General features: G+C 37.2%; 2 protein-coding genes across 8 annotated transcripts in view; both read left to right on the forward strand.

Annotated features, from left to right (window-relative positions):
* The window catches only part of LOC115225268 (adhesion G-protein coupled receptor G6-like), a 1,160,637-nt gene that overhangs the window by 671,876 nt on the left and 466,261 nt on the right, over nucleotides 1–22,500 (forward strand). Inside the window, exon 28 of the mRNA XM_036513960.1 lies at nucleotides 1,079–1,437. Coding sequence (XP_036369853.1) covers nucleotides 1,079–1,437 — 359 coding nt within the window. The remainder of the gene's footprint in view (nucleotides 1–1,078; nucleotides 1,438–22,500) is intronic.
* Nucleotides 1–22,500, forward strand: part of LOC115225305 (slit homolog 1 protein) — a 514,782-nt gene that overhangs the window by 39,290 nt on the left and 452,992 nt on the right. The window lies entirely within an intron of this gene.

Below are 22,500 nucleotides of genomic sequence, written 5' to 3' on the forward strand. Positions count from 1 at the left end.
ACGGTTGTAGGAACGCGGTTTCGATTCCCAGACCGGGCGTTGTGAGTGTTTATTGAGTGAAAACACCTAAAGCTCCACGAGGCTCCGGCAGGGGGTGGCGACCCCTGATCTACTCTTTCGCCACAACTTTCTCTCACTCTTTCTTCTGTTGGCCTGCTCGCTTAGCCAGCGGTGTGGCATCATTTGGAGGCTAAAACAATGCGAAGCGCATTGTGACCAGTGATGTGTAGCAACATCTGATAGCCTGGTCGGTCATGGTGATATATATAGTATTGTTGTTATACATACATACATACAAGCATATGTAACGATAATAATAAGTGGATGTAAACACATGAACAAAATAAGAATAAACAAAAACAACAACAAAAACAAATTACATGCACGTATATAAACAGAAGATACAAATATTACAGGCATCCCCCCCACACACTAAATAAACATAGACGCACATAGAGATATAAGCATGCGCAAATGAAGACATACAATAAAAATACAAAATGGCTGACGGTTAGTAAGGAGAGACACAAATAAGAAAGAAGAAAACAAAGGACCACTGATGCGGTCACAGGAGTGTGACGAAAGAACTCTGGCAGAAATAAGATTAAGATTAATGTAAAAAATAAATAACACTGAAGCGAAATAACACCGAATATATAGTGCGTGTGTTTCTATTGGCTAAACTGGCAAAATGACCATTCCGAAATATAACAATATCTGTTTCAACAGACGACCTCACATAAAAAAATCTTGCACAACAAATATACAAACGTATATATATATCTATATATATATATATATCTATATATATATATATATATATATATATATATATATATATATGTATGCATACATTTATATAAAGTGGTTTCTGTAGGCACTATGTGACAATATGTGTTTGTGTGCGTTTTAAATTGTCTTGATACTGAAGTTTTTTTTTTATGAATACCTTAGTTAATGTGAAATACGGCAAGATTGCGCATGATATTTCGTTTTGTTTCAGATCAAAATCATCTCATTTTATTAACTGGACATTTGTTAAATTTCCGTTGTTAATTAATTCCCTATCTCTTTTTAGCTGCTGGCTATCCAAGGTGTCTTTCTACGTCGCTTTCCTGGCTCCTGTGGTGGCCATTCTCCTCTTCAACTTTATCGTGATTTTTCTCGCTATCTGTCGACGTAGCTCAAAGAAAAGTGACGAGCAGTCTGAACACGAAATAAAGAAAATGCGTGTTTTTGGCATCTTTAGTGTGACCATCTTGTTCGTGTTATCTTGGGTCATAGCATTCATCGCTGAGGAAGAAGGAGTTGGAGTGTTTCACATACTCTTCATTATCTTCAATATCCTTCTCGGAATGTTTATCTTCATATTCTACTGTATATACAAGAAAGATGCCAGAGATGCCATTTCCTCATATGCAATGAGAGCCAATAAAAGTGAGTGCAATTTTATATTTCTTATTTCTACCACTACCATAACCAAAACCGATATGTCACATTGGGGCTAATCACAAACACCAACATAAACCATTGTCAACATCGTAATCATCTGTATGTATATATATATATATATATATATATATATATATATATATGTGTGTGTGTGTGTGTGTGTGTGTGTTAGAAGTATTTGGGGTGATGTACAGATTTAGTACATTTGAAAGAAAAAAGGTGTTCAGAATGCTGGATGGTTAGAAAAATATATATTTATTTACATATCACATATTATTTCTTCATATTAGCGCTTCCAACTACTCCTGTAGTTTCACCAGCGCTAATATGAAGAAATAATATATGATATGTAAATAAATATATATTTTTTACAAACATCAAGCATTCTGAACACCTTTTTCTTTCATATACACACACACACATATATACATACATATATATATATATATTATATATATATATATATATATATATATATATATATATATATATATATATATATATATATATATATGTATATATGTGTGTGTATGTATATATGTAAATTATAAATTAGGGTATCTACGAGATACCAGCATGCTGAAAGTAGCAGCTATGATCTGACTCTAAAACCACCTTAACTGTCCATATAATTATCACCTTTGAAGGTTATTTTTTCCAAGCTGGCTACTTGATAAAATCGTTATTTTATTATGTATATATATGTATGTTTATATGTATGTGTGAGTGTGTATGTATGTGCATACAGGTTGAGATGTTTAAGCTATCTTCTAAATTAGGCAAAAATGAAAATAATACGGACACATCATTTTAACTGATAATCACCAGAATTACATACAAATATTTTGAAAGACCCAATCTATTCAACAAATTCGCCATTGGCTTCAACGACGGTCTCCAGATGACTTCAAAATCGCCTGCAACTCTTCTGGACGGTCGCCTTGTTAAGTTGGTGAATGCTGCCATAATCCTTGCCTTCAGTTCATCTTTGGTGTGACAGGGAGTTTTGTTGATCCGTCACTCAACTGCGCCCCACACATAATAATCAAGTGGGCTGCAATCTGGGACGTTAGACGGCCAGATGGTAGGGGTGATGTGGTCGCATAAATTTCCTGACATCCATTACTGGGTTCTGTTTGTGCGACAAGATGCAGAGTCCTGTTGCCAGACATGGAGAGTCTTCCAGCAACTGCGCTTTTTACACAAGGTATCACTAACTTCTACAGATACTTGAGGCCGTGCCAGAAGACAAATGGAGGCATAACTTCGCCATCACTAGTGATCACTCCAAACACCATGATGTTGACTGAATGACAACTCTGGGTAAATGTTACTACTGGAACTTCCGGGGCGAATGCCAGGCAGAACAGCATGTCGTTTCCAAAGTTCCCGGGTGCGTGAATTGTGTTGTAATCACTAACTGAACCTACTTTAATGCTCAGTCGACAAAATCTAGGACAAAAATGCGCTAAATTAGAAAAATATAAAACGCCGAGAATTCAACCCTTGCACCCTGTATCTATATATATATATATATATATATATATATATATCTTTTTTTTTACTTCTTTCAGTCATTTGACTACGGCCATGTTAGAGCACCGCCTTTAGTCGTGCAAATCGACCCCGGGACTTACTCTTTGTAAGCCCAGTACTTATTCTATCGGTCTCTTTTGCCGAACCGCTAAGTGACGGGGACGTAAACACACCAGCATCGGTTGTCAAGCAATGCTAGGGGGACAAACACAGACACACAAACGCACACACACACACACATATATATATATATACATATATACGACAGGCTTCTTTCAGTTTCCGTCTACCAAATCCACTCACAAAGCATTGGTCGGCCCGGGGCTATAGCAGAAGACACTTGCCCTTAGATGCCATGCAGTGGGACAGAACCCGGAACCATGTGGTTGGTTAGCAAGCTACATACCACACAGCCACTCCTGCACCTGTATACATATATATATATAGATAGAGAGAGAGAGAGAGAGGGAAAGAGAGAGAGATAGAGTGGGGGAGATAGAAGACGCGTGGCTTAGTGGTTTGGGTACTTTGCTCACGATCGTAAGGACATGAGTTCAATCCCTGGCGAGGCGTTGCGACCTTGAGCAAGATTTTATTCCATGTTGCCCCAGTCCAATCAGCTGACAAAAATCAGTTGTACCTGTATTTCAAAGGGGCCGGATTTGTCACATTCTGTGTAAGGCTGAATCTCCCTAAGAACTGCGTTAATGTTTACAAGTGTCTGTGTAGTCCTCAGCCACTTGCACATTAATTTCACGAGCAAGCTGTTCCGTTGATCGTATCAGCTGGGACCCTCGTCGTCGTAACCGACGGAGTGCTCCCCCGTTATATTTCTATAGATAATTGTGCATGAAATTTAAACACAGCCATAAACAGAACAATGTAAAGTCTTCACTGTGCCATAGATAGATATATGTAAAACATACATCCACAGAATAGAACTAAGAAGTTTCTCATATTTTCCCTCTCAACTTGCCCAGTTTTTCTGGAAGATATTCCTGAACCAATATTGTCAGGATTGTACATCATATTCCTCATAATTAAATTCTCAATACTAGTTTCTGTAATTAATGTAAATTATGTCTTTGAATATAAATTGTGTATGATTCTTCTATAATTCATATGTTTAACGTATGGGGAAATAGCAGATGACAATTGGGGTTATATATAAAACATAAGGGCTTGGGTTATTTTACTTTATTTTATACAAGTTTTTCTCATTGTGTTTCCAGGTTCAAATTCTGGTAATAAAACAGATGTTGGAACAGCAGAGAAGAGAACATAATTAAGAATATAAAAAATTTATGTCTTTGAGAATCTTCTTTTCTTCATATATTACATTAAACATGCTTGCATAAAAGAGAACTTCATTTTTATCTATCAATACAACACTACGAAACTTAAACACTTTATAAACTGAAATGTACTTTAAACCTTCTTATTTTCTGTAACTCACAAAATCTAACATCATATGGTTTGATTTGTAATTCTATAGATAATTTCTAACTGCCAATTTTCACTACTAATTTTCAATATAATCTTTAACTTTTATTAACGAAGAAGTAAATGTGGTTTCTTAATACAATATGTTTTGTTTTTATTTGAAACATCGTTATATTCTACTGTAAGTTCAAATAACGCATGGGGAGAGAGAGAGAGAGAGACAGACAGTCAGACAGACAGACAGAGTGATTTCGTCAGTTACTAATTACTCCACTAAAATCCACGTCACCATCTCTTCAGTTATCCGTTGGCCGTATAACTGAATAGATGGTAGCGTGGAATTCCACCTCGGCATCCGAAATTCGGAGTTTTATCTTGGCTACCGAATACTTGTCACATATTACATTTACAGATGTATCTCTCTATATATGAAACTTAGAATGTGTGTCTGTCTGTCTGTCTGTCTGTGTGTTTCCCTAAAACTTGAGAACTACACAACCAATTTCATTCAAATTTTACACATGCCTTACTTAGGGTACGGGGAGTGTCATCGGCAAAAATTCTTAACTTTTTCCCTAGGGCGACCCCACAGCAATATCATATCTTCTCCACTGCGATTCCCAAAAATTTGAGAACTACAGAACCAATTTCATTCACATTTTACACATGCCTTACTTAGGGTCCATGTAGTTTCATGGGCAAAAAAAGTTCAACTTCTTGCCTAGAGCGAGCCCATAGCAATACCATATTTTCTCCACTATTTCAGTATTACGTGTTAAAAGTGAAACAAAAACATTTCTCTATTTTCTGTCAGATACTTTCACTTTAACAATGAAAATAATAATAACCATTGAATTATATGTAGTAAGTAATACTTAAAATCAAACTAAAGTATAATATAATCGTAACATAACAAAAGTAAAATAGCAATTGGTATAAAATTGCATCAATGACTTGAACTTGAATAAGTGGTTTCACATGAATAGGAATAAATTAAAAATAAAATTAGCGTGCAGAAATGGAATAGTCCAGATGGAGCTGTGCTTTTTTTTAGATTATCTGCTAATTAGCTAGCATTAAGTATCTATATGAAGTTTGGCTGTATGTAATATCTGTTTTCTGGAACAGCCACTCCTACAGAGTACTGCTATTGGTTTATTTCTTATACATAAAGGACCAAAGCTTCAACTGCTTACTGCTTTCTGTTTCATCGTAAAGTTTGTTGTTATTATTATTACTGTTTAACTATTGTTATCACGTTTGTTGGTTCCTCGTAAAGGAAACATTGTTGTGTTGCATTTGTTAAATAATTGTAAACTGGGAGAAGGAGCTTTGGTCATTGTTTAAAAATTGAATTGTGTCCCTGCTTGGGGAAATTGACAATACTTTCTCCGTTTACACGGAAGCATTTTTGTTAGAATGCCTTCGATAGAAGAAAGTCCAAAAGTGAATTTCGCTGCAGCCGTCGGTGGGCGCGAAGTCATTGAAATTAAAATGGAAGAAATATGGATTAATTACCGACAAAGACGGTGTATCTAGGATAACACCACCAAATGAAATACGAAATTAAATTAAAGAAAAGACTATTGTCTATAAAGTATACAATGTAGAGAAAAAAAAAGATTTGGATACCTGGAGGAAAGCACCATCCAAAGTGTCTTGCTGCGACTATGAAAGATATCTAACTAGAGGCGGTAAGTTCGCCACAGTAGAAGCAAGGTTCGAGTCAACGGAGCGTGCAAGGGAGTACTCGACTTGAACCTTGCAAAGTGGAAATATTTTATTTTTGCCTTTATATCTGGGAAGTAGTACGTCCCGGATAAAATTTTAAAATGCCCCCCCCCCAGAAGTAGAGGTAGGCTGGATTGTAGCCACACTTCTATACAAGAGGGAGATCAAGATATAATTGATCGAAATTGCAAGAGACGGGCCTACAATTCCAGTTTGTTATATATTTTGAGTACTGTTATCACTAGCGATATAAAGATATAACTTTGTATTTTGTATTTTATGTGTATATGTATATGTATAGATGTACATGTAATATGTACACATATATATACACATATATACAAGTACTAGCACTATGACCGGGCAACGACGGGTCATTATGCTAGTATTATAATATATATAATATATTTAATATAACATATTATAATAATATATATCATATGTTATCTCTCTATATATAAAACTGAGTATGTGTGTCTGTCTGTCTGTCTGTGTGTTTCCCTTAAACTTCAGATCTACACAACCAATTTCAATCAAATTTTACACATGCCTTACTTAAGGTCCGGGGAGTGCCATCGGCAAAATATCTTAACTTTTTCCCTAGGGTGACCCCACAGCAATATCATATCTTCTCCATTATTTCAGTATTACGTGTTAAAAGGGAAACAAAGACGTCTCTCTTTTGTAATGCAGGCACTTTCATTATAATACTGAAACTATTAAAGTGAAAGTATTATACAACAGGGATGAACCATTGATAGTGGTCAACCTTTTTGCTAGACGAAGATCCGCTATGGTCCTATATGCTACACCACTGGTTTTCAATTCATATTAATCAAATTAATATTTAATTTTTCACCCTTATTATGTGTGTGTGTGTGTATTAGCAATTCGTATAAAATTGCATCAATGACTTGAACTTGAATAAGTGGTTTCACATAAATGAGGATAAAATTAAAAGGTTTATTGTTATTATTATTACTGTTTGACTATTGTAATCACGTTTGTTGGTTCCTCGTCAGGGAAACGTTGTTGCGTGGCATTTGTTAAATAATTGTAAACCTTAACCCTCGCCTTTTCGGAGAAGGGGCTTTGGTTATGGTTTAAAAACTGAATTGTGTCCCTGTTTGGGGAAATTGACAATATTTTCACCGTCTTTGCCGAAGCATTTTTGTTAAAATGCCTTCGATAGAAGAAATGAATTTCGCTGCAGCCGTACACTTCTATACAAGAGGGAGGACAAGATCCAATTGATCGAAATTGCAAGAGACGGGCCTACAATACCAGTCTGTTATATATATTGAGTACTGTTATCACTAGCGATATCAAGATATAACTTTGTATTTTGTATTTTATGTGTAGATGTATATACATATATAGATGTACATGTAATATGTACACATATATATATATACATATACATGCATACTATATCTACCCATACACACATACGCACGCACACACACACACATACATAGGGGCAGGTGTGGCTGTGTGGTAACAAACTACGTTCGAAACACATGGTCCTGGGTTCAGTCCCACTGTGTGGTGACTTGGCATGTGTCTTCTGCTGTAGCCTCAGACCAACAAAAGCATTCTCAGAGGATTTTGTACATATATACAGGCACACACACACACACACACACACATATATATATATATATATACTTGTATACGTACATATTCGGCATAAACACTCTACCACTACAACTAATAACTGTTGGGAACACTTTCAAACCTGCCTTACATTTGAACCGGAATCTCAACGCCTGAGTTTTCCATCTGAAGTTAATCTCTCTCATAGGCCTCATACAAAAAGGGCAAGTCTTGGGCCCTATACAATGTGACATGTACACAATCGAGTGGCAAAAAAGGGGCCTTCCACATGCTCATATCCTGCTGTGGCTCTCAGCGAAGATCAATTCCAATGACATCGACAAGATAATCTCTGCAGAGCTTCATGATCCAGCTTTAGACAAAGAGCTGTACGAAATAGTTAAAGCAAACATGGTGCATGGTCCATGTGGGCGTGGATTCAACATAAACACACCATGCTTGAAGGACAGCATATGTTCAAAAAGATTACCAAGGAGGTTCCTACAAGAAACTCAGACAGGTGCTGATGGGTATCCATCATATAGACGCAGAAAACCAGAAGACGGAGGTTTCACAGCAACTATCGGACAGCACGATATTGATAATAGATGGATTGTTCCATACTGCCCACTCCTGTCAAAGACTTTCAATGCCCACATCAACGTTGAGTTTTCCAACTCCGTTAAATCCATCAAGTACGTTTGAAAATATGTAAACAAGGGTTCCGACGCTGCAATGTTTGGACTTCAACAAGAATACTGCAAGGATGAGGCGACGCATTATCAGGTGGGACGGTACATAAGTAGCAACGAGGCTTTCTGGCGCATCTTTGGATTTCCAATTCACCAACGACACCCCGCCATTCAACAGCTTGCTGTGCACCTGGAAAATGGTCAAAGAGTGTTCTTCACCGATGCTAATGCTTCCCTGTTGGCAGAGGAACCAAGGGATAGTACACTCACTGCATTCTTCAAGCTTTGTCAAGTGGATCCATTCGCTCAAACTTTGCTGTATCCACAGATTCCATCGTGCTACACTTGGAATAGAAAAAAATGGCCCCACGGAAAGCAGGTCAAATGTTCATGGATACCCTGGCATTAAGTTTCACACTTGCCTTGGGCAAGTATACACAGTGCATCCCACTCAACAAGAGTGCTTCTACGTTCTTCTACTACTGCATGAGGTCAGAGCGCCAACGTTCTGGATATGTCTGCACAACATACAGAGAAGCCTGTTATCGACAAGGTCTGTTAGAAAATGGTGCACAATGGGATGCAACTTTAGGAAAGGCTGCTTTATCACAATCACCTAAAAGTCTCAGGGCACTATTTGCAGTATTACTACAGGCATGCGAACTGTGTGATCCGGCCACTCTATGGCTCAAATATAGAGACAATCTGGCTGAAGACTTTCAGCGCCAAGCTCAACTGTTCTATCCTGACATGCAGGGTATCAGCAATGAAATCTATAACAAAACACTCATTGACATTGAATACAGAATTGCTAAACTGGGTGGAAAGGAATTGTCGACGTATGGCCTGCCATAAGCATTCAGGTCAGGGTCAAATAGCCTTCCCACTGCTGTCATTCGTGAAACAACCTACGACACTCAAGCGCTTTCAAAGTACATTGTTGAAAATGAGCCTTAACTACTTCCGGACCAGCTGCAGGCCTACAGAATTATTCTTAACAGTGTACGCCAACGCGAGGGACGAATCTTCTTCCTCGATGCTCCTGAAGGGACAGGAAAAAACATTTATTAGAAAGCTTTTCCTTGCAGAGGTTAGGCAGCATCAGGACATTGCAGTAGCTGTAGCCTCCTCTGGCATTGCAGCTACTTTGTTACCCGGTGGCAGGACAGCACACTCAACTTTTAAACTCCCTATCAATTTAGCAGCATCCGAAATGTCTTCAACCAAAACATCAACAAAAGCTCAGATCAGGGACAAGTACTTAAAATGTGTCATCTAATTGTCTGGGATGAGTGCACTATGGCTAACAAGGGAGCTTTGGAAGCATTAGATAGAGCTCTGAAAGACATCTGAGACTGTCAGGCTCCAATGGGAGGTGTAACGCTGCTGTTGTCAGGTGATTTCAGGCAAACGCTTCCTGTCATTCCGAAAGGCACTAGAGCAGGTGAAGTCCAAGCATGCCTAAAGTCCTCAACCCTGTCGCATCATGTTACAATCCTCAGTCTCACCACTAACATGAGAGCTCAGCTACACGGCGACAAAATGTCCACAAAGTTTGCACAGAATTGTTTGACGCTTGGTGAAGGCAAGATGCCTCTCGATGCTGCAGGACAAATGGAAGTGTGGTCATTTTCCTCTGTTGTTAATTTAGATGACCTCAAAAACAAAGCCTTTTCCCAACTTCACACAAAACTAACAAAATCACAATTGGCTGTGTGAAAGAGCAATATTAGCTCCAAAAAACGTCGCTGTTAACAAAATTAATCAACAGCTAATGTATTCTCTTCCCGACACTATACACACTTACAAGGCTGTTGATACAATTCCAGATATAAATGAAGTTGTGAACTATCCTCCTGAATTTCTCAATTCACTGGAGCCTCCTGGACTTCCTCCACACATATTAGCACTTAAAGCTGGAACTCCTGTAATGCTACTCCGCAATCTGAAACCACTAAGACTTTGCATGGAACGCGACTGGTGATAAAGAAAATGATGTCACACGTTATCGAGGCGATCATTCTTTCTGGATGTGGAAAATGTGATGACGTCTTTATTCCAAGAATTCCTCTTACTCCATCAGGAGCAGAAATTCCATTTACATTCAGAAGACTGCAATTCCCCCTTCGTGTCAGCTTTGCCATGTCCATTAACAAATCTCAGGGTCAAACCCTCTCTGTCGCTGGTCTTGTCTTGGAAGAGCCCTGCCTCTCGCATGGGCAACTGTATGTTGGCTGCTCAAGAGTAGGAACCAAAAGAAAACTTTTTGTATATGCTCCACAAGGAAAAAACAATGAACAAGGTTTACAACATGGTGTTATAATCTCAAAAGCCAGGAGGTATATATTTGATTCCCCTTTTTTTAACAAGCTTCATGTACTTTCATGTATTTATATTAATATACATATATGTGTGCCTGCGTGTGTGTGTGTATCCATATATATGTAACAGAAAAATCTAATTCTTCAATTGAATGAAACCGGGCAACGCCGGGTATCTCTGTTAGTATATCTATCTATCTATCTATCTATCTATCTATCTATCTATCTATCTATCTATCTATATATATATATATATATATATATATATATATATCTGTATGAATATATATGTACATATGTATGCCTGTATGTATGTATTTGTGTATCCATCATCGCTTGCCACCGATCTTAGTGTGTTTACGTCCCCGTAACTTAGCGGTTCGGCAAAAGGACCCGATAGAATAAGTACTAGGATTAGAAAGCATAAACCCTAGGGTCAATTTGTTTGACTTAAGCCGGTGCTCCAGCCTGGTCGCTGTCAAATAGCTGAAACAAGTAAAAGAATAAGGGAATATATATGTATAATGTTGAAAAGTGACACACGAGTTGATGTGTTCAAGGAAAATAAGACAACGAAAAAAATTCTAAAAAATGTTATCATGAAATTCATTTTGTAACAGTTAGTACTTGTTTCTGTCTTTTCGACTTATTTTGACTAAGAGTAAAATATAGGTTCTCTTATTCTTTAAATTGTTTCAGTCATTTGGCTGCGGCCGTGCTGGAGCACCTTTAGTCGAGCAAATCGATCCTAGCACTTAACCTTTGTTATCCTAGTACATATTCTATCAGATTCTATTGCCGAACCACTAAGTTACGGGGACGAAAACACACCAATATCGGTTGTCAATCGATGTTGGAGGTAGAAACAAACAAACACACACAAACACGCGCACACACACACACACACACACACACACACATATATATATATATATATATATATATATACGGCAGGCTTCTTTCAGCTTACGTCCACCAAATCCACTCACAAGGCCTTGGTCGGCATGAGGCTATAGTAGAAGTCACTTGCCCAAGGTGCCACGCAGTGGGACTGAACCCGGAACCATGTGTTGTTAGGGTATAAATGAAGAAGAAAAAATTAAATTGAAGCAAAAATTAAGTTAAATTAAATGAAGAGAAAGTGAGAGAAAAAAGGAAATGTCTTACCTATTTGAAGATTATGAAAATATTTGCAAAACATTTCATTTAATTTTTCTTTGATTTAATTGGCTTTCTTGATTAATATTCACCTATTTCTACTCTTAGCTGAAAAAGTCGAAAAGACAGAAAGCGGTGCTACCCGTTACAAAATGTATTTCATGATAAAGTTATTCTTTGCATTTTCTACCTTATCTTATTTTCCTTATGTCTGTGTCTGTCTGTCTGTCTCTCTCTCTCTGTATATATATATCTATCTATATAAATAAATATATATATATATATGTGTGTGCGTGTGTGTGTGTGTGTGTGTGTGTGTGTGTATACTGTCGTGTCCAGATGAATCGTATTGTTTTGATACCTTATATTCTAACACACACACAGGTTTGATTCCACTCATTCATTATTTATAATTTTTCTTCTAAAATTTTCTTTGCTTTTGCAACATTGTCAACATCCATTGCCAAGGTTGCAAAAGCAACGAAAATTATAGAATTAATGGCTATTAATTAAATAGAATGAATTCTAGGTTCCGCGTGGTCACAAAGAATATTTAACTTCAGTTCTTTTCTTTTCCTTTCATCTATAATCTTTCACTCTTTCTTAAAAGTTCACAAGCAGAAATAATCTTTTTAATTGTTACTTTTTAATATTTAGTTCTTAATTTTTCACATTTAATTTTCAAATTATTCTCTTAACTTACGTATCTGTTTCTGACGTTTTATTTCTCCTTACTGACAACTGAACTAGAGAATACAGAGAGGAGTATAATGTTCACAGCACAACCTTTTTGAGAGGGTAGGGACGTAAGTTCGCACTTCGATGAAGTACTTGAGATACCCTCGCTGCCTTGATTTGTGTTGTCCTTTTTCTTCTAATTAATATAGACCAGCTAACTCAGAAGCCTAACACGGATCCCTAGCTCCAGCCTCAGATGTGAAATTGGAAAGTAACGGTAATCGAATATAGCACTTTGTCAGCGTATCTATTCGTTTAGATCACCAAGGAATTACAGACATATATACATATATATTAATATTATATCTATGTATATGCATGTGTATACATTTATACCCACGCACATGTATGAAGCTTGCTACCCAAACGCATAGTTTTGGGTTCAGTCCCACTGCGTCGCAACATGGACGAGAATCTCCCGCTATAACCTCCGGCCGACCTGGGACTTTTGAGTGAATTCGATAGCCGGAAACTGAAAGAAATACCTCATCTCACTATATGTGCGGATAAGCGTGTATGTGTGTGTGTTTGTGTTTGTGTGTTTGCGTGTTCTAAATGTTAAGTCAAATGGAAAAAACAACATCCCTTCCTTTCTCAAAGTATTATATATTACTCTCTTTCTTTCACTTTCTCTAGCTTTCTCTCTAAACGATAAGCATTATTTTGCTTTTGTGATGTGATGCCTCAACAAATCACACTCACACACACACATAAAGATTCATAATACATACATACATATATAGTGAGAACCCACACGATAGTAGAAGCTATAGTCGCTAATAAGAAGGAGTATTTTTGAAATGTCCCAGTGAAATCCTCAATAAAATGTGACCATAATCGACGTGACAGAGAAGAATTGACTCAGGGAAGACAATCTGTGTACAGCTGTGGAAATGAGCTGACCAGCGGATGTTAACATAAATCTAAAGATCATAAAAAGAATTCTTGAACTCTTGAGAAATCTACAGTTACACGTCCTATATTATAAGTTAACGTATAGACTTGAACTTGTAATCTGTAATTATTGGAGGACTGGGATATGCAACACACTGTCTAATCCCGAGAAATTAAGCTTCCCAAAACTAGAAGGGAAAAAGCTGATTCGAAATCTACAGATCCAGGTCACCACTGGATCTCTTAAAATCTAAATGTTTTCAGAAATTTATCATTTAAATATATGCATGTGAATACATACACAAAACCAAATATACAAATCTGCACGTGTACTAATTTCAAATACGGCTAATATTATCATACATACATGCAAATGTACTCTGTGATGTTGAAATTCCAATGAAGGAACATTGAATCTAGGTTAGAATCCGGCTCACCCTCTACATATAAAATTTGATAATAACATACATACATACATACATACATACATACATACATACATACATACATACATACATACATGGTGGCTGTCTCCTCGTTATCGAGTATGGCCATTGTAAGTGCAGTCGTATTATACTATTTCAGTTTTGTGCAGAGACCAGCCTGGTGTTTTGTATTTTTCCAGCATTTTCCCGTCATTCTTTGCCCTTCACATCTGCATCTGCGAGGTTTCTTCAATCACTTCTCAAAGTCTGTTTAAGCATTTGGCATGCTTTTTTACATTGCCAACTTTTAATAAAAGTTTTTTTTTTGGAGGAGGAGGAATTCCTCATCTTGAAAATGTTGCCCGAGTAGACCCGAATGAAATCGGTTCATAATATCGAAACAATGCTATTTTAATCCCGAGCAAAGGTGGCTTTCTCTGCTAGTGTATCATATAAGAATAGTATTTCTATGTAATATACGATGTGTCTATGGATGTTTCTATTTGTTCTGCAGTGATTTAATGCAGGTTTTCCCAATGTGGCAATGGTTGCATGTTCTTTATTTTATATTCTACCTTTATGATCATTGTTACTCAATAGTTATTTTAGATTTTAAGCAAAACGTCAAACTTCACCATTGTACATATAAAAATCCATAAATTTAAATTTTGAAAATTTAGTGAAACGCAACTCGTAAGTATTGTCCAATTGTTATTGGATTCTTACGTGATACGGGTGAACAAACCTGATTATTTTGAAATTTAACATAAAATTATTTAAATTACGCCATCTTTATTTCATAAATTGATAAGCAATTATTATTAGAAATTATTGGTTTAGAAACAAATTATATGGTATCATACTTTGGACAAATTATTTTGAATAAATTGCTGACATATCTTACTAATTTTTAGCTCCATAAACTTGGAATGAACTAATATTCAAACATTATATGTGATGTAAAAACACAACAAAAATATAATAAACATGATCTTTCTTCCTGAAAGTTGTACAAAACAATAAGTCGCCGATTATGTAAACTAAGAGGAACATATTCAAATTTAAATTTAATTTGTAACAATAAACTTATTTATAAAAAGGACGTTTTGAAAAAACAGAGAAGAGAGAACTATATCACTGACTCTCTGAAACCAAAAGAATAACTTTCAAATGTGATGAGTGAGATCTTCATCTTGTTCTGCTCAAAGACTGTGATAGTAATAAGCATATTGTAATTAAAGACAAAATATATTCTCTATAGAGAAATTGTCAAATCTATCGAGGAATAAACTGCAGAAAGTAACGACAATGATATAACTGTGGAGAGTGAAGAACTTGAAAGAGTGTCATGAATTCAGAAATAAGTAATTCTCTCAGAACGACAAAACGTCCTGTTAAAATAATGATTCTTTTCTGCAACAATTTATTCAAAAGCAACAAATATACTTCAAAATAAAGACCAAACGCACTGCACGAACTTTTTCCTCAACTTAATAAATAAATTTTGAAGCAATTAAAGAAATAAGAGGTTTCATTTAGTATGCGACGTTTGACTGCTATTTCTAGCAGCTGCATCCACAATAGGTGCAGGGTGCAGTGTGAAGATTACGAGGAGGAATTTAAGGGATAAGAATTGCAATATTAAAAGAAGCGAAACGAAAACGAATCAGTGATATAGAAAAGTGTTCGATATTTATTGATATTGTGTTATAAACACTTCGATCTATTATTTACATTAAATCATTTTTGGAAATCATCAAATTCTGCGCAAGAAAAAAATACAATTTAAAGCGAAAAGGGATTCAATAAGAGTTATTGTTCTTACGCTTTGACACCTCCCACCAAGTTGTAAAGTGTCGAATGACTCCGCCCATTTTGCGTTGTTTATTAACTCATACCCTTCCCCTATTACTAAATCCTCCAATAAGCGCGCTCTCCCTCTTTGTCTGTCACTTTCTCTTCGCTTCCGTCTCCCACCTCCTCATATATTACCCAATGCTTCCCCCTCCCTTGCTTGTAGTCCTAATTCCATCTGTCTGTACCTCTCTAAGGGATTTTCATACTCTTTCTCCCCCTCCTCTACGAAACATATCCTCCCACTTCTCCCTCTTTGTCTCCTTTCTCTCAGAACCTCATTATATATTCATTTTAACCAACCCCGCCTCCCTTGCTATATCGTTCACCTCATCCTCTCCCTCACTTCCTAAACGTATATATCAATTCCCCCCTCTCTCACACACACACTCTTTCTCTTTCTTTCTCTGCCATTTCATACATTAACATACCCCTCCCCTTCCCTAGATTTCCCTATCTCTCTTTCTCTCTTCCTTTCTCTCTCTCTCTCACTCTTTCTTCCTTTCTTTCTCTCTCTACCTCCCCCACCTCCTTATATCTTACCCTCTCCCTCTTCCTCTCCTTTTATTCCTAAGAAACCTTATTTTCTTACAAATAAATTATATTTTCAGATTTACCTTAAAATTTCTCTCTCGCTAATTATTTTACCAGAAGCTAATTATTTAACTAACGATTAATTACTAAATTACTGTGTAGTTCTTAATTGAGGAAATTAAATAGTCGAGGCATTGACGGACAATTTAAGAAGCATTTATTCAAAGAATCGTCCTACACGTGGTTTGACATCATGCTAGAAATAACAGCCCACTACACTCAAAGTTGCTTTGTTTTTCATACGAAATTGAAAGACAATTTAAGAAGCATTTATAAAACTTTTTCCCGGATCTGGTCAGACTTCTTCCTCGAAGGAGAAACCAAGTGAAGAAGCGTCTATAAAACGTATTGGTGGTCTGTTATCTTGCTAGAAATAACAGCCCACCACACTATACTTTATATCGTTTTTATGAATGTCACTTTAAGGAGATTCTAAGGAAATATAGTCCAGTTGGGGATCAAATGTGATGCTAGAAATAACAGCCAAGTATGTTAAAGTTTGGTTTTGTGTTTCATATGAAAATGAAGGACACTTCGAAACTCCTCTCTCTCCTTCCTCATTCTGTATTAATACCTCATCCTTCCCCTCTTCCTTTCCCTAATACATGATAGACTCCCTCTCATATCACACACATCAGTCCCTCTCCTTCTCTACTCCTCTCTCTGTCACTTATTTATGTTATTGTTTAACCCCGCCTCCCGCCTCCCTCGTTTTCTCTCAACTCTTACTCTCCCTTCCTCACAAAGCATATATCTCATACATCATCTCTGTTTCCTTCCCCCTCCCTCACTTTTTGTCTCTCTCCCTCCTTCTTTACCACCTCATATCTCATACTATCCCTCTACCTCTTTTGCGCTCCGCCCCACGTCACACTCTCCCTCTCTTTCTAAACCTATGTATCATTCTCTCTCTCCCTCCACCTCCTTATATAATATTCTCTCATTCTCTTACCTCTTTCTTTCCTTCCCTTTCTCCTCCCTTTCCATCTCCCTCTCTTTCTATATGTCTGTCTTTCTCTCTCTTTGCTCTCTTCGTTTCTCTATTTCAGTCTCACTCTTTCGCCCTCTCGCTTCTTATGTCTCCCTCTGTCTCCGTGTCTCTGGTTGTCTGTCTCTCTCTTTCTCCCTCTCTCCCTTTCCCTCTCTCTATTACATTATATATTAATGCTCCGCCTTTTTACTCTTTGTCTCTCATCTCATACTTCTCCTCTCTTCTTAACATTAATTTCTCTAAACCCTCCTCCTTCCTCCCCCTCTCTCCCTCTTTCTTCTCATCATTTTTACAGAATTACGTCGCCTTCCTCTCTATCTCTCTCTCATTCTTTCTTTCTCTCTTTCTTTTTTCTTTCTTTCCTCTTTTCTTATTCTTTCATTCTTTCTTTCCTACTTTCTTTCGTACATTCTTTCTTTTTTCTTTCTTCATTTCTTTCTTACTTTCTTCCTTTCTTTCTTTCTTCCTTTCTTTCTTTCTTCATTTCTTTCATAATTTCTTTCTTTCCTTCTTTCATTTTCGTTATTTCTTTGTTTTTCATTCAGTTTTTCATTTCCTTCTTCTTACCCTTCATTCTATTTTCTTTACTCGTTCTTAGCTTTCCTTCTTCTTTCCTTCTTTCCTTTTTCTTCCTTTCTTTTTTTGTTGTTGCTTCGTTTCCTTCCCTTTTCTCCTTTTTCTCTCTCTCCCTCTCACCCTGCTCCTATCTTTCTCACTTTCTTTCCTTTTTTTCCTTCTTTCTTTCTTTTTTCTTTATTTCCCTTCATGCTTTCTATCTTTCCCTCTTTCTCCTTCTGTCCTTCTTTCTTTCCTTTCTCCCTTTCTTTCTTACTTTCTCCCTTTCTTTCTTTCTTTCTGTCTTTCCTTTTTACCTTCTTTCTTTCTTTCTTTCTGCCTTTCTTTCCTTCTTTCTTTCCTTACTGCCTTTCTTTCCTTCCTTCTTTCCTTCATTATTTCCTTCTTTCCTTCCTTCCTTTCTTTCTTTCTTCCCTTTCTTTTTTACTTCCTTTATTTCTCTCATTCTTTCCTTCTTTCTTTCTTTCTTTCTTTCTTTCTTCCCTTTCTGTCTTTCTTTCTTCCTTCATTTATCTCATTCCTTCTTTCTTTCATTCTTCCTTTCATTCATTCATTTTCGTTATTTCTTTGCCTTTCTTTCTGTTTTTCATTTCCTTCTGCTTACCCTTCATTCTTTTTTCTTTCATCGCTCTTATCTTTCCTTCTCCTTTGCTTCTTTTCTTCTTCTTTCTTCCTTTTATTGTCCTTGTTTCGTTTCGTTTCCTTTTCTCCTTTTTCTCTCTCTCCCTCTCGCCCTACTCTTATCTTTCTCTCCTTCTTTCCTTCATTTCCCTTCTTTCTTTCTTTCTATCCTTCTCTCCCCCGCTCTCATTTCTTGCATTAATACAGAATCATGATACTTTATTCCTTCCCTGCTCTTTTCTTTCATTCCTTCTTTTTTTCTCTTTTCATTCTTCCTTTCTCTCTCTCTCTCACTCTCTTTCTTTTTTTCCTTCCTTTTACTCTCTCTCTGTCTCACTCTCTTTCTTTCCCTTAATCTCATTGTTTCCCTCCCAAAACCATTTCGACTTTTATAAAAGAATCTCACCTCTATTGTCCTTCATCATTCGTGAAACAGCAACCAAACACCTTGAAATTTATAAAGTTTTTGTTGTATAAAAGCAGGACACTTGACGAAGCGTCTCTCAAATATATTATCCTACAGGTGGTCGGGTAATATGCTAGAAATAACAGTTCAGTACACTATATTCCGCATTGCTTTTCATGAAAGATTGAAAGAGACTTTAAGAAGCATCCGGAGGAATTTTATCCAATTGGTGGTCATACGTGATGCTAGAAATAACAGCCAAGTATATCAAAGTTTTGTGTTGTCACTCATATAAAAAATTAAGGGTACTTAGAAAATCCTCTCTCTTCCACCTCAGCATATATTAATATATCACCCCAAATCTAACCCGAATACCCCTAACCTCTAAGCCACTTGCCTTCACTCCAGCGACCACGCAAACTGTGTGATGATTGCAGGCAGAGCGAAAGGAAAAGTAAAGAATTGGAAATGTGAAAAAGCGAAATAAAAAACGAATCAGTGACGTGCAGTCGCAAACTGTACTAATTCCATTGATCAATGTTCGATATTTATCAATAATGTGTTATAAACACTATTTTATATTATTCTCACTCTTTTTAATAATAGGCATCATTCGCCATCGCTCCGTCCCTTTCTCTCCCTCCACATCCCGCTCGATGCTCTCTGAAGCGGCGTTCCATACAGATGTCCTCACATACGTTTCTCTCCTGAATAGGCAAACCATTGTTCCATCCGTCTCTTTGCCATTGCCGACCGACTTGTGTGTGTGTTTGTGTGTCCATATATTGGGTTGGTGCATAATTATTGTTGCTTTTCTCAACAAATTTTATTCAACAACATCAATAACATGTAACAAAAACATCTTTCAGTGATTATTCCGGAGCATATTCACCATCTACTTCAATAACTGCTTCCCGTTCGCTTGACAGACGGTCAGACCGTCATGTAAAGATGTTTTTGATAAGTATTTTTATTGTTTTTGTTGTATAATATTTGTTGAAAGAAGCCGCAATATTTATGCACCAACCCAATATTTTACCTGACCCTTGAACTGAGCGTGACATGGATTAAAGTGAGGGAAGGTTGCACAATAGCATCTGGCTCACTCTCTCGTCCCTTCCTCTGTGATTTCAGTGGAAGGATGAAGTTAAGAAAACAACAGACAGGTGGCAGTTCACCCTCCACAAAGTTTGCGAGTCCTTTGAGCCTGTCTAGTGGTTCCCTCAGCACACTCCACCGGTTCACATCCTTAGATAGACAAGCCCTAGTCCACCAATGGTTAAAGGCCGTGTGCTACCCTTACCATGGTTTAGCCAGCCTGTGGAAGCCGTGAGCCTGGGTGTGGATAATGTTGCATGCAGATAGCATTGATGAACCACAGGTGAGAGGTGGGAGTCACGGGAGGACCAAAGCGGACGGACTACTCCAAGGAGTTCTACATATGCTTTAACGTTTCAAGCAACGATTTTTCTTCAGAAACAGAAGAAAGTTTAATAGAAATGAAGACAGAGGAATAGAATCGCCAACGATTCACATGTGGTTACATTTTGAAGAAATATACTATATATATATATATATATATAATGAAGGGTGAAATTAATTAATTTGAAAAATTATCAATTACACCAAGTAGTCTTCGGCAGTAAAAGCCTCATTCGAGGAAATTTAAGTATATAAGCAATAAGGGGTTAGCAACGAGTTGCTTACACATACCGAATTTAGAAATAGCAGTCAAAGGGTTATAGCTATTTCTTCTATAAAAAAGGGGATCTCAGTAAAAACAGCATTTAGGCACAAACACAGAGAATGAATTGACTGCAATCTATCATACATTTTTTTAGATCCACGACGTACGTTTCGAAATCAAGTTTAGGAAAGCATACGATATTAATATTAAATATTAAATAATAAATAATTCTATCTTACCGAAACTTCTTTCTCTTCAGCGTAGAATACTATAATCATAAATGATTATATAGAATTTTGAGATCAGAAGGACTCCACTCAGTATCAGAGCGAGCTAGACGCAACTGTATCAGAATTAATTTGTGAATGAAACGATTGTGCCAACAGCCCCTCCCCACCGCGTGTAGAAACAAGATGCTATGTCATCTATGAGATAAAATAGTATCGTATATATGAATGTGTAATTAATTTGGATTATCAATTACACCAAGTAGTCTTGGCATGTAAAAGCCTCATTCGAAAATTTAAGTAATGACGCAATAAGGGTTTGCAACGAGTTGCCTACCACATACCGAATTTAGAAATAGCAGTCAAGGGTAGCTAAAGGGTTTTTATCTCAGTAGATGACATAGCACTGGCTACACTGGGAAGGGGCTGTTGGCACAAGTTACAAATTGATTCTGTGATACCAGTTGCGGGTTCTAGCTCGTGATAAGATGCCTTCTATTCAAAAGTCAATATTATAATCATTATGTATAGTATTCTACGCTGAAGAGAAAAGAGTTTCGGTAGATAGAATTAGTATTATTTAATATTTAATATTTATTCGTAGCTTAAAACTTGATTTCGAAACGTACGTCCGGGACATGTATGATAGATTGCAGTCAATTCACTAGTCCAAATGTGTTTTACTAGATCTCCTAGTAGAAGATAGCTATAACCTTGACTGCATTTCTAAATTCGGTATGTGGTAAGGCAACTTGAAACCCTTATTCTTAGTATTACTTAATATATATATATTATATATATCTATATATATACGAGGGGCGTGCAATAAGTAATGCCCCTGACCCACTTCCCATAGCAGTAGAGCAACGACACTTGGCACAGTTATTAGTCTTTTCCTACATAGGAACTACCCAGAGTTATGCATTTCTCACATCGTTTGATACAGCTCTGTAGACCATTTTTGTAGAAGACCCCAGCTTTGTCCTCTAACCACGACGTGACTTCAGAAATCAAGGCTGCATCATCTGGGAAACGCTTTCCTTTCAAAATCAACTTCATGGCTGGGAAGAGGTGAAAATGAGAGGGTGCAAGGGGAGGAGTTCATAGCTGCACGCCTGTGCTTCTGATCTGGCGACACGCGAGTTGTGGACCGGAGCGTTGTCCTGCAGGAGGAGGATGCCTTTGCTGATCTTGCACCGCTTCTCGATTTTGATAGCTTCTCTTAATTTCCTCAAAAGGGAAGCATAATAGGCTCCTGTAATTGTGGTACCCTTTGCCAGGAAATCTGTCATCACTACTCCGTCCTGGTCCCAGAAGACTGTGAGCATAACCTTGTCAGCGGAGGGCTGCACCCTTGCCTTCTTTGGAGGAGGTGAGTCACGGTGCTTTCACTGCATTGACTGGGCTTTGGTCTATGGATCATAGTGATAGACCCAGGTTTTATCCTGTGTGATCAGTCTTTTGAAAAATTTTGACTCATCTACTTGGCACATCTCCAAATTCATCCTCGAGCACTCAACGCGTTCTTGCTTCTGGAAAGGTGTGAGCAACCTTGAAA

The sequence above is a fragment of the Octopus sinensis genome, linkage group LG27 (assembly GCF_006345805.1).
Source record: "Octopus sinensis linkage group LG27, ASM634580v1, whole genome shotgun sequence".
Taxonomy (NCBI): Eukaryota; Metazoa; Mollusca; class Cephalopoda; order Octopoda; family Octopodidae; genus Octopus; species Octopus sinensis.